Genomic DNA, 13209 nt, shown 5'->3' on the forward strand with positions numbered 1-13209 from the left:
GAAGCAGAAGCCTAGTTGGAACACTGCCTAATTATTTCTGACTAATAACTCAAGGGTGGCACCATCCTGGAGATCTAGGCCCTACAAATTCCAAGGTTAATCAAGACAATATCCCTTAGACTTCACTATAGAATAGGTCAATCTGATGTAGGCATTTTCTCAATTAAGACTCCTCCTCACCAACTTCTTCTCTCAGTCACATTTCTATGGCCTTAATAAAACACATGGGGGAACACATGGCTCCATCTGGATATGTAGCAGAGGATTGTCTTATTTGGCATCAATCACTAGGAGGGGAGGCACTTAGTCCTGAGGGGCTTGATGGCCTAGGGTAGGGGAATGTAAGGTTGTTGAGGCAGGAGTGTGTGGGCAAGTGAGAGAACACTGCAATAGAGGCAAGGGAGGAGATATAGGATTTGTGGAAGGGAACTGTGAGGTAGGATAACATTTGAAATGTAAATGAATGAAATAATCAATAAAAAATAAAACAACATGACCAGGGAAACATTGAAGTAGGTGGTTATTTGGGACCTACAAATGCTGAGCTAGTATCTCACCTCAATGTCATGACAGAGGAGCAAAACCAAAGAGGAAGCTGAGACTGATGGTCCTTATCTTGGGAAGCAAAAATGTAGCAGAGAAAGTACATTGAGAATGGGCACCTACCTTTGTAACTACAAATTCTAAGCAGTGGCATACTTCCACCAGGAGGGCCAAGGCACCAGAACATTGTAAATGAGAGAGTATTGTGATACCTGGAACTAGAGAGGCCTCCCATTCAAAACATCACAATAAACAGCTACCCCCACCCATACACAAACCATTAACACATAAGGGTCATTAATTTGGTTCAATCAGTTTTTTGCAGCAGATCAGTTCTGAAATTTTGCGTTGGTTAAGTAGTTCTTCTGTCCTTTGCAATACGTATGAAATTTTAACAAGTTGTGTAAAACGCAAAGAACTTAGAGTCGCCATTTCAGAAACTTCACTTCATGGGTTCCTATCTGTGTTTGTGTTTCCTCATAGTACTGGATTTCATTTTTAAATTTATTTTGTAAACTATGTGAAATGACAATCTTGTTTTGCCTTGTTGTGTTATAGTTGTCCATTATGCAAATCATGATCGACAACTACCATGAAATATTTGGAAATGATGATATGTTTATTAAACATACTGACAAAGAGTCTAATGACTTAAGGATGAATGAAGAATCAAAAAGTTCTTCTGACAAATCACCTGTTATGACAAATGTCATAGCATGCTGCACCGGGACAACCTGTGATAACAATGAAAAATTAAATATTTCATGTGCTGCTCTGCAGGAGGAAGGTCCTCCAGGTAAGACAAGATTTATTTACTCGTTAATTTGTAAATATCAGAGAAGCATTGGAACAAAAATGCTTATATTAGAATATGGGAAAAGTTTTTAAACATCACTTTAATTAAATTATACTTAAATATATGCATATATATGTATGTATACACACATACACTTACATACATATGGATACATAGAGGTATGAATGATACACTATTTAGAGAAATCCCAAAATATTGTCTGCTATAATTTCTCCCCTTTCTCCCCATGCTCCTTAAGTCATATAGGAGTTCTTGCATAGTAATTTATTATTGTCGATAAGATCATTTAGAAACTATGATTTGATTTAAAAATCCATTAAACATTCTGCAAGATTAAGCCCTGCACCACTGTCACCAATCTTTGTTATCCTAGTGCAAAAATACTGTTTAACTTCCTATGAGGAACAATATTGCAAAATGCTTGGCATTGGCATAAATATTAAATTGCACAGGATCCACTACAAAACCTAAGTGAGTTATGATAGAGACTAAAACTCACCTGATTAACAGGTAATACCATGCAAATTCAAATACATTATTAACTCAAGTAGCACTTTGTATAGAGTTAAAGTATACTGAAATATTACTCTGATCTGAAGTGAGGTGAATATATGATCAGAGTGATTGTCTGATGATGACATTTAATGTTGCATTTAGCAGGACAAAACAGAACATCTACCACATGTAAGTTGTAAAGGATGAGTTAAGTAGGTCTAAGGTCATTCTATTTTAATGTTCCCTTCTACTTCCCATATAATCATATCAGAAGAATTATTATAAGATCCTATGTTAGTTTTGCAGTTCACCATATTAGTTACAAATAGTTTTCACTCATTAGACTTACTTTATGCTGCATATTTCACATTCTTTGCTATTATAACAAATGTTATTAAATTTGGTTATTGCTTACACTCCAGTGTGCATGTTTATGGTCCTCCACAGTCTTTGGAAAAGGGCATTTTTCAGTCTCAGCCTCTACAGCCCAGTTATAGTATTAGTTTTCCCACCTCAGTTACCAATGTGTGGCCAGAAGTTAATGACACTGAATAATCCCTCAGATTTCTGCGTACCATCCAGTGCCATAGAACGTTATAAATAAAATTCCATTAATAATCAAAATTAATCCACACATGATGAACTTAGAGGTGGATCATGGATGTAGAATATGTAAAATGACCTGAAAAGATAATCCAGTTTCTAAAGCAATTGAAATACAGGCTTTGTGACATGAATTAGTGTCATCAAAACATACAAAACAAAGCTAGGTATTGTAGCACAATCATCTCTAAACCAGAAGCTTCTACCTGAAGGGAGATGGCAGTTGGGGATAGTAATTATTGGACAGAAGATTCCTGACATATTGTTCAATAATGATCAATAGAGAAGCTTCTGCCCCCCCCCCAAAAAAAAGAAAAGAGAGAGATTGAAAATGACCAAAACTGGAGGCTCTCCTAAAATGTTAATAAGCTCAAAGTTCTAAATAAGCTTTAAATTCATCAGCAGTGATGTGAGCTGCCCGTGTTTTACACACACACACACACACACACACACACACACACACACACACATGCATTACATACACTGAGAAATGCACAGAAGCATACAGCATATTTGCTTTATCTCTCTTCATCACCTGAGAAATCAACATGAAATATTCTTTTTCATGGTTTGTCTATCTCGAAAGTGTCTGTAATACAATTTTGAGAAATGGAAATCTTAGAGAAAACCTCCAGTAAAAAATTGATAATTTCCATATTTACTGTCCTTGGTCCCTCCAGAACTCCCATTACTATAAGTTCACAAGATTTTCATTTATTACTAGAATTATTTTAAATTATTTTAAATTTTTATCAAAAACTGAATTTTAGCACTGTAGCCTGACTTTTCTGCCTTAAGTCCATCACAGTCACTGCCCTTTGAAACTCATTTTAATATTGTTTTATACATGTTTTTATTTATATATATACTTGTATCTTTAAAAACATGAATATTACTTGAGTTCATTTTGCTCTGTTTGTGAATATGGTTTCTACGATATACACTGTGTATTAGGTAATCCATATGCAGGTCATTTCTGGAAAAATTAATATTCTGTCAGTTGTAATTAGCTCCCTATGACTTTTGACAAGTGAAATTGTGAGCATTGCCTTAACACTGCATTGATGTTGCTATTATTGTAATTTTGCACCTATTTTTATGAAAGGCAATTTCAAAACAGACTTTCAAGTATGCTGGGTCTTACAGTAGTTGTAACCCCTCTTCTACAATGCTCCCTGAGCTACAGAGCATTTAGCTCTAATGATTATGTATTTGCTGGTGCTGGATTTTCCATAATGCAAGTATCTCTTCATTGTGTCCAGTTTTTTTTTTTTTTTTTTTTGTAATGGTCTCCATTTTCTGTACAAAGAGGCATTGGTGTTGAGAGATGATGGCCCCACTTATTTGTGGATGTAAGACTAATATTTAGAATGCTGTAAGGAATGTGGCAAATTTAGTAAATTAATGTGATAAATTTTAAAGTTTTTACCAAACTGGCTACATATATCAGACTAGATTTATAGCACCAGCCATTTCAATCCTGGTGAGAGATATTCTTGTCTGTTAAAGTATTTCCTGTGACTTCCCCCCCCCAAAAAAAAACGGATGCTTTGGGTAGCAATTGGATTTCTCTCAATATTTGGGACTTGAGTGCTAGTTGTCAAATAAATCTTACAGGGATGTCTCAGGAGTCAACTGATTCTAGCTAGATACGTCTTAGCAGCCTCCAGCTTTAAGTCAAGGTCCTAAGGTAGGTAAACCAGTAGGCAGGTTGACATGTTAGGGAAGCAATTGATAGTTAGTTGTACTCACCTGTAATGCATATGAAATACAACAATAAACAGTGTGGCAAAATATCCGAATAAGTGCAGTAAGTGACACTAAGAGCTCAGTTCATAATAACTGTTCTTTGATTAGACTTAAATATATTTTCATTACCACAGAATTGAACATAGTTCTGGGTCTTTTGCTTGGTTTCTCAGAAAAAAATGTTATTCCTAGGTACTCCTTTATAGTTCAACATTTGATCTCTTGTTATTTCTCTTTAGGATCGTCCATGCAGGTCCTTTGACTTGTCCAAGTCACATATTTTCACTCCTCTCTGACAAGATCAATTCATTTTCCTAGTTTAATATAAAAAATTGAAATATATACAATCCCTTCATTTTTTACTTCTTTAATTTTCTTCTTTCCACATCTGCAATTAGCCTTAAATGATTATAGTCTGAAGTGTTAAAAGTTGAAATATCAAGTAATAAGAAAATGTTTACCATACTGTGTTAAGTGAAGAACATTTAGCAGTAACTGTCTTATTTTGCAAGGATGATAATGGTTCTATCTCCTAGAATTTCCTTACAGTGTGTGCTGCCCCTCATCTAGTTATGTATTAACTATTAGGGAATTAAAGACTTGCTGTCATCATCTTTAGTCATACTCAGTGGACTCTTGTTTCATACAGCATTTGTAAACAAATAGAAAAATGTTCACAATTGAATGAGGCTAAGGGGATGCAAATTAGACATAAAGAAGTCAAAATAGCTCTTTCTGAAGATTATATGATAATAAACATAAGTGAGTTTAAATAATCCATAAGAATACTCAGATATCTTATAAACTCAACAATTAGCAGCATACAGAATTAACACACAAAGTGAGCTTTCGTCTTTATAAAAATTACAAACTTAATGAAAAGAAAGTCAATGAAACACCATCATTCACAGTAAACTTCAAAAGTGTTAAGTTACTTGGGGAAATTCTAACCAAGATGTAAAAGACTTGTAGAATTAAGAAAACAAAACAAAAACAAAAACAAATAAGAAAAACAAAAAATTACAACCCAAAACAACAACAACAAAATCTTACAGATTGAAGAGATATCACATCATGGAAAGATTCCCCCATACTCATGAATCAGTAACACTTATATAGTGAAAAACCTAGACCATCATATAATACCATTTTGATTTATCCTTTGAAAGCATTATAAAATTTATAACACCTTCGATGTTATTAGGAGAAACACTATTATAGAAGTGATTTATTTACCTTCTTTCCTCCCAGTCTTCTGCTATGTTCCCGTGACCTCACCCATAAAGCCTCACCAACATCACTTCCTAAACATTAACTGAACAAAGACAACACCAATGGGCATGAGAAACTAAATGGGACCTGAGACCTAGACAAAGAAATATAGGCAATTGCATCCTAAACACGAGTATGCAATTGTATCTTAAACAAGTGTATTTTGGGATGCAGGAGAAAGATGGAATCTGTTTTCTTACCCAAACTGATAGTCTGTATTTTACTAGGTGAGACAGATTATCTATCATTAGATTTCATTTATTTATGGGTCTTTGTTATTTTGTTGTTGCCATATACTTTTCACTCTTTTGTTGAATGACTACAGGCTACATTCCTGTCCTCTTGAATATATATATATATATATATATATATATATATATATATATATATATATATATATATATATACCTTATCTTCAGATTGTTGTTTGCCTTTTGTAGATCAAGATTGCTGAAGAGAAATGGCTTCCTGGTGATTATACTATGTAATGTTTCTCCTCTTTTGCTAATATGAATGATATTTTTGCTTAGTAATAAAGTCAAGGCTAATATCTGTATTCTTTGACAACATGTTGATCATTGATCCAGAGCCAACTGTATTTTGTAATAGCCATTGAAAATTCAGGTGTTAGTCAAATGCGGTCAGCTCTATGTGTAACTTGGTCTTTTCCTTCATAGCTTTTTGTATTTTTATTTCTTATTTCAGTTAGTCTTTCATTATTATGTGTTCGCTTGATGTTTTCTATGCTTCTAATACTTAAACAGGTATCTCTTTCTGATTTAGGGGCTATAAAATGAAAAGTGTATGCAAGGGTAAGTGAGTTCAGTTACAACAATGATTTCCCTTCTTTCTTAAATACAGAGAAATGTGAAGACAATGAATATTCCAACCCACCAGTACGTTGTCTATTTCCATTACGACCTGCAAAGAAATGTTTGTTTGGTCAACCTCTTACAAGTATTTTTGAAGACAAAAAGATACCTACTCCAATATTTGTGAGTATCATTTTGGGTTTCTACAGCACTTTTGTTCTAAGTAAGTTATTCAATCAAACTGATGAATGCTTAGATAACCTATCCATGAGGGTAAGATCATTTTAAAATAGAAATAAGTTTCACTGAAGTTTGAATCATGTAATTGAAACAAATAACATTCCCATGTTTTGTACTGACTGCATCAAAGATCCAAACCTAAAAGCTTGTTGGAGGAAATGGGTCTCTGGAAGTGCCCTGCTGATTACCCAACTGTAAAGTCTTCCAGCTTCTTTATGACTCCATATTACTCTGGTGTCTCCCTTAATATTATTGCCTCTGAGATTACTCAATCTTTTAAAATTAAAAATATCCATATATCTTTACTTTACATTATTAATGAATTAAATATACACAGTTTTTTTCTATATATTAACATCTTTTATCCTAGTGGACTATACATAAATGCCACTTAATATGGCTTAATCTATTTTAAATGAGTTATTAAACTTCTTTGGAAATGTATATTTACTGTCCAGCATCTACATTAGTAATATAGCTGTGCTATGAATTTATGCTTTGTGTGAACAAATTTATCTTTTCAGACACATGAGCATTACTGTCCATTTCTTAAGTATTTTAGAGCAGAATTATCTGGAAGCCATGTTTGTAATCATGCAATCAATGAAAATAGAGAAAATATGAACCAAGTCTGTATATGGTAGTCATTTTTACAAAAAATTATGGAAGAATGATTGACATATACTTGGGTTCTTAAATGTGACAGCATCTTTAGACATAGTTGAAAATAAGAAGTCAGTGAAAAAGGAAATAAATGTCTCATAAGTATAGAGAAAAAAATCTTTCTAAAAATACAAAACTTAGGGGTCATAATGAGACCAGAACAAACCGGAAGTAAAATAGTGATTTAATCTCAGAAAGGGAAATATCCCAATATTTACTTAGAATGTCATTCTTTGAGAAAGATATTCATAGAAGGAAACAAAAAGTAATAGAGGACCATTCACCAAAATGCTTTGGGGAACAGAAGTTCAAATCATGATGCCTCAAATTGGAGAAAAAATGGATTAGGAAAGAATGTATTTGGAAGCTAAAACAGAAAAGTTTCCATGTCTTCTTCATTCCTCTCCGTTATTGCTCTCTATTCAAAACTGCCAAAGCTCAGGATCACAATAAATGACATATTTGTGCTTCAGATGTATAGATCTCTAATAATGCAAACTTCTCCTTATATCCCACACAGGATATGTTGTCTATAATTGCAGAAAAGGGAAAAGATACAGATCACATATTTAAAACTCTATCTGAATATTCACATTGGTCCTTGAGAGACAAGATAGACACCTATCAATATATCAATTGGAATGAGGAACGCGTGCTTGTAATAGCATCCGTATTAAAGGTAAGGAAGGTTTTTTTCATCACCAACATTAAGCATGGCAATACAAATGCATATGTGCATTCTGTCCTTGAAATTACATGATGATGACTGTTTCCTGGAACTATGGACACATGATCGCTTGATAAGATGCATGGCAGATAAAAGTCTGACAAAGATTAGAATGTCACAAGATTCATCGCAAAGACAGAGGTGAACAGCTTCTGTTGGAAGGTAACATCCTCATATATCAGATTTGCTTTAGTTTGGCATTACATATATTACCACTGATTCACCTCTGGCCATACATTGTGAAGTAATAGGAGGACAAGTAATAATAGTGATAAAAGTGTGTTTTACAAAATTCATGTCTTAAATAATACTTACCAAAAAATATCCCTCACAAATAACAGTTCAAAACGACTAGTCCACCACTGACCTACAATAGGCTGTCAATGTTTGACATTGCCCTCTGTCCAGTAGATAAGCAAAATTGTTTCCCTTCTCAATCAAAAAATAATCTAACACTTTCAGTTTTTCCAGATAGCTACATCCTAATTCCATGTCAAATAGTCAAGAATTAGCCTACCCTACATTTAGCCTGTCTTCCACTCTTAATTTGCTAGGGACTTGCAGTGACTCTAGAGCAAATGTCATTGTTTTATTTCTGTTTGGGCCTTGATCTGAATTCACCCCTCAGAGGACTATGGACCTATGGCCCAGACATCAAGAGAAAAGATAATGCTCTGTGATTAACTATGCTTAATAACATTAGGCAAATGTACCCAATGGTCCCTCCTTAGCCCTTGAGCTTGCCAAGTGTGTCTGGTTCAAATTGCCAGAAACTTGGGACCACATTATGGGGAGAAAAGTTGAAGATCAGTGACTAAAGGTATGTGTATTCAAAGCAATTTACAGGTAAAATAGCACCTAGGATTCTTCCATTTTCATGGCATGCTATCCTTATTACAACACGAAACTTCATTTTGATATTTCATGCACAAAGACAGTTTCTGTTCTTAAAAAAGGCTGATGCTAGGGACTGGAGAGATGGCTCAGTGGTCACTGACTGCTCTTCCAGAGGTCCTGAGTTCTATTCCCAGCAACCACATGGTGGTTCACAACCATCTGTAATGGGGTGCAGTGCCCTCTTCTGGTGCGTCTGAAGGGATCAAAAGCTGATGCTTACAACTAAATTTAGATAGTTGAATATTTACAAATTTTAAGAAAAATATGAAACTGTGAGAACTTCTTACAAGGCAAAAAAGTAAGAAACTTCACCACAATTCCACCTGGGCCTGTAAGCAGAGGTGTACATGTATATTACAGCTTTACTCTGTGTGAACGAAGAGTACAGATTCACCAAATTATATAATCAGAAGGAGGTATTTTCTAGTGTTCTTCCTTTTGGAGAGTGACCTACTTCCAAAAAGTGGCCTGTGATTTTGGTTTGTTTGTTTTGTTGGATTTTTTTTAATAGCTGCTGCTCCTCCTCCTCCTCCTCCTCCTCCTCCTCCTCCTACTACTACTACTACTACTACTACTACTACTTTACATTTATTTGTTCATTTTATGTCTTACATGTTGCTGCCCACTTCTTCTCCCCTTATAGAGTTTCATTTTCTTTCTCTGAGTCAGTTAGGGGGCTCTGGGTTACCCTCCTTCCCTGGCACATCAACTCTCTTTAGCGTTAGCATAACTTCTGCCCCTGAGTCTGCTTGGGGAAGGGTTTTCACAGAAAACAGCTTTTGGATAGCCCCTGCTCCAAAAGTTGGGGGACCCAAATGGAAACTAAGCTTTTCATTTGCTATGAAGGTGCTGGAGGCCACGCTGCAGCTTCTGTTGCCTTTTACATTGGTAGTTCAGCCTTTGTTAGTTCTTAGTGGACATGGTTAGTTGATTCTGTAGCTCCTCCTGTGGAGTTCCTATCTCCTTCAGGGCATGGACTCTTTCCTGTATCTCTACCATAAAGTCCTTGATTGATATATAAGATCCAGTGATTGGCTGTGACTCTTTATATCCTATTTTAGTCAGCTGCCGGGTGGACCCTTTCAGAGGGCAGTTATGATAAGCTCCTATCTGGATATTCCACATAGGAGCTGGCTTTCTTCAGGCAGAGAGAGCTTTGGTCTGGGAAGTGGAGTGCAGATCTATGATTGCAAGGAGTGGTGTGGACTAGAAGCCAGGAGACGCAATTTGAACAGACAGTAGGTTTATTTCATTGTTACAGCAACTAGGACTCTACTTCATTGATTCTAGTCTTAGGTAATAAAACACAAGATCCTGCACATGGGTTCCACTTTTGAGCCAAGATTCTGGGGAGATAGCAGTTTGGGAATCTTTTATGGAAGTAGGATCTCAACCAGTGATTCTCAGCCATCCTAATACTATAACTCTAATATTTCCTCATGATTTGGTTATTCCTAACCAGCACATCATTTTGATTCACTTCATTATTAAAATTTTGCCACTGGTTTGAATTATAAAGAAAAATGGGTAGAATATCTGATATGGAAGATGTATGATGTACGACCTCCAAAAGGATTATGACTCACAAGTTGAGAATCACTGGTCTAAACTGCTAATTTTAAACAAAAGTGTTTTTCAAGTACTTTCTACAATGTACATTGACCATTACTTTTTCTTGTTTTATTTTCATTAAAAAAGGACTTCATTACCCATATAGATGGAAGTTTGCTTACATGTGAATTATATGAAAGTTGGCTTAGCGTCCCAGATGAGGGAACTCTGGCTGAACAAATTAATGCCATACAAAGGTAATGATACAGTAAGCGCTTGGGGAACTGCACCAATATAGTAACAGTGCTTTTGTAAGGTACATAGGCTTGTGTTTACAGGATTATAAGCTGGAATGATGTCCCATGCCAAGAGGTTTCCTTAGCTCAGACATGTATTGTCACTTTTTAAAAATTCCCATTTCTCAAGCTAGCATGTTGAACCATGTCTGTAATCTTACCTGGGAGTCTTCTCCTTTATAAATATCATGATTTAGAAGACAGTCCATGTAACACCTTGTGTTCAGGTCAGCCTAGAGTATTGGTTTAGTTCCTGTGTGAGACAAATTAAAAGAAGTATGTGCATATGATACCTGTGCGTTACTTGCATCCTAGAATTGTTACCATGGTATTGTGAATATTTCACATGGTCAATATATGTCATTGATTAGAACATGAAGCCATTACTGAATTCTTCTTTCTCAACTACAACTACCTAGAGAAGTTTAGGCCATGTAAAGCTTTGACTTCTTTGAATGATTTTCCTGTCCGATACTCCATAAAATGATAACATATTTAACATGAGCTTGGGTTCCCATTGCTACCCATCACCCCTGGATCTGTCTTGCTACAGCAGATGTTTTTATAACTGCCCTGTGCAGGGTCACTAGTGTGCTTTCTGCTCCTTATGTTCTAGAATGTCACAAGAGTGTTACATGGATTCATACTACTTTAGATATTAAATGTGTCCCCGTGGTAGCCGGAAAGATGATTAATAAGACTGGATGTTTTAATATACAGAACACATAAGGTCTACAACAATCTCCATTCATTTTAATACCAGGAATCCTGACACATTCCTCTGGCTTCTGTAGGTAGCAGTCATCCATTTAGTATACAGAAATACATACATACTTTTAAAAAAGTTTCCTGATTCTATACAGAAACGTGATTTGCAGAAACATTTTATGTTATACCCCCAGCAATATATTCTTACTTCTTTGAATTCTAAATATACTATGAGTTGGTCTAGAAAATGTTTACCCTGTGTTTTCTTTGTAGTTAGTTTTATAACTGACATTACTCTTAAGATGATCTAACATGAAATTCTCCTTTTTCATTGTTTAGACTTCTTCAAAAAATCCCAGAACCGAACTTTATATTGTTAAAACATCTCATCTGTGTATTAGTAATAATAAAAGACTCATCCACGAATAAGTTAGACACTAACAGGTTATCACTCCGCCTTGGCCCACATTTGCTATGGGGTTGGACTTCGAGTGATGCATTTTTTGGAAAAAATGTCTCAAGAAAGGTAAGGGGATATGATGTTTGCCCTAGGGAACAAAAATCTAATTGTGATACTGGAATTGGGAAAACTTTGGAAAGATCATGACTATAAAAGGAAACCCTAGGATTGCATTTTTCTGGAGTGGAGAGGAATATGTATTGATCTATTTCAGGAAGTTTTGGAAGGGAGATTGTTGATGTAGTTTTAAGTTCATGAATCATTTCTTTCTTTTGTTCTTTCCTTCTTTCTACTTAGATGTTTATGTTAGATATTGATGTTTTAGCCAACCATATGCTGCACTTATAATGGTAGTCCAAGAAGACTAGAGTGAAGTTTAAAAAAAAACTAGGTTTTGTTTGTTTTCTTCCATTGGAGCCTATTTTTGGAATATAGAGCTCTTGTGTTTCACCGCGGGAAGACAATTCTATTATTAAATATTCATGCCAAGTGAATTACTAGTTATATAAAAGCATATTACATATATATACTTATATGTATATATATATATACATATGCATATATATGTGTGCGTAATGATGAATAATTGGTGTATGTTATTTTGAACACTTTCCATTATTTTATCACTAAGTATTTTAGGTACAGTTTTAAGTTCCTCAGGTCTACTGTAGCTATTAATTTTATTATAAACACATGTACATTGATTTTTTTAACTAATTTAATCACTCTATATCCTGATTACAGTCCCTTCCTCCAAGTCCTATTTTCACAACCCTTTCCTCCCTCCATTCTCCTTTATCTCAGTAGTGTAGAACTTCCATGGACACCACCTCACTCTCATTCATCAATTCACAACAGGAATAAGTGTATCTCCTCCCACTGAAGCTAGACAAAGCAGCCCAGCTAAAAGAAAGCAATCCAGTGGTAGACATCAGAGTCAGAGCCAGCCCCCACACTAATAGTCAGGGGACCTACATGAAGATAAAGCTGCACATCTGCTATGTAGGGGTCCTAGATGCTGCTGCTAGAGCAGATGAAGGGGAGGTCCTGCAGATTCAAAGCTGAAGGATCACAATATTCAAAGGCTACAGGAAGATACCAGGATATAGGAGGAGAAGCGTGTCTGGGAGGTTTCAGTATTGATGGTGTAGCAAAATCCAGAGGACTTGAAGTAGGCCAGTGACTTATTTCAATGTACATTTGCAAGTAACCTGTTTGGACAAAAGGGTATAATGTGTGACACAGTATGGCACAACACAACCCACACAGTGCATTTTTTAAAGATGTTTTTAAATTTTGGTTTGATTTTTTAATTTTTAATTTAAATTTAAAACTTTAATTTTTTTGACATTTTGGGAAGGGGGATTGTTACCAAG

General features: G+C 35.2%; 1 protein-coding gene across 4 annotated transcripts in view; it reads left to right on the forward strand.

Annotated features, from left to right (window-relative positions):
* Positions 1-13209, forward strand: part of Tgap1 (GTPase activating protein testicular GAP1) — a 76896-nt gene that overhangs the window by 45963 nt on the left and 17724 nt on the right. For all 4 annotated transcript variants that reach the window (XM_087618590.1, XM_087618601.1, XM_087618609.1 and 1 more), the window contains 5 exon segments: positions 1102-1339; positions 6341-6474; positions 7715-7873; positions 10517-10626; positions 11713-11899. In XM_087618590.1, coding sequence (XP_087474716.1) covers positions 1102-1339; positions 6341-6474; positions 7715-7873; positions 10517-10626; positions 11713-11899 — 828 coding nt within the window.

This window comes from Rattus norvegicus, chromosome 2 (genome assembly GCF_021556685.1).
Source record: "Rattus norvegicus strain SHRSP/BbbUtx chromosome 2, alternate assembly SHRSP_T2T, whole genome shotgun sequence".
Taxonomy (NCBI): domain Eukaryota; kingdom Metazoa; phylum Chordata; class Mammalia; order Rodentia; family Muridae; genus Rattus; species Rattus norvegicus.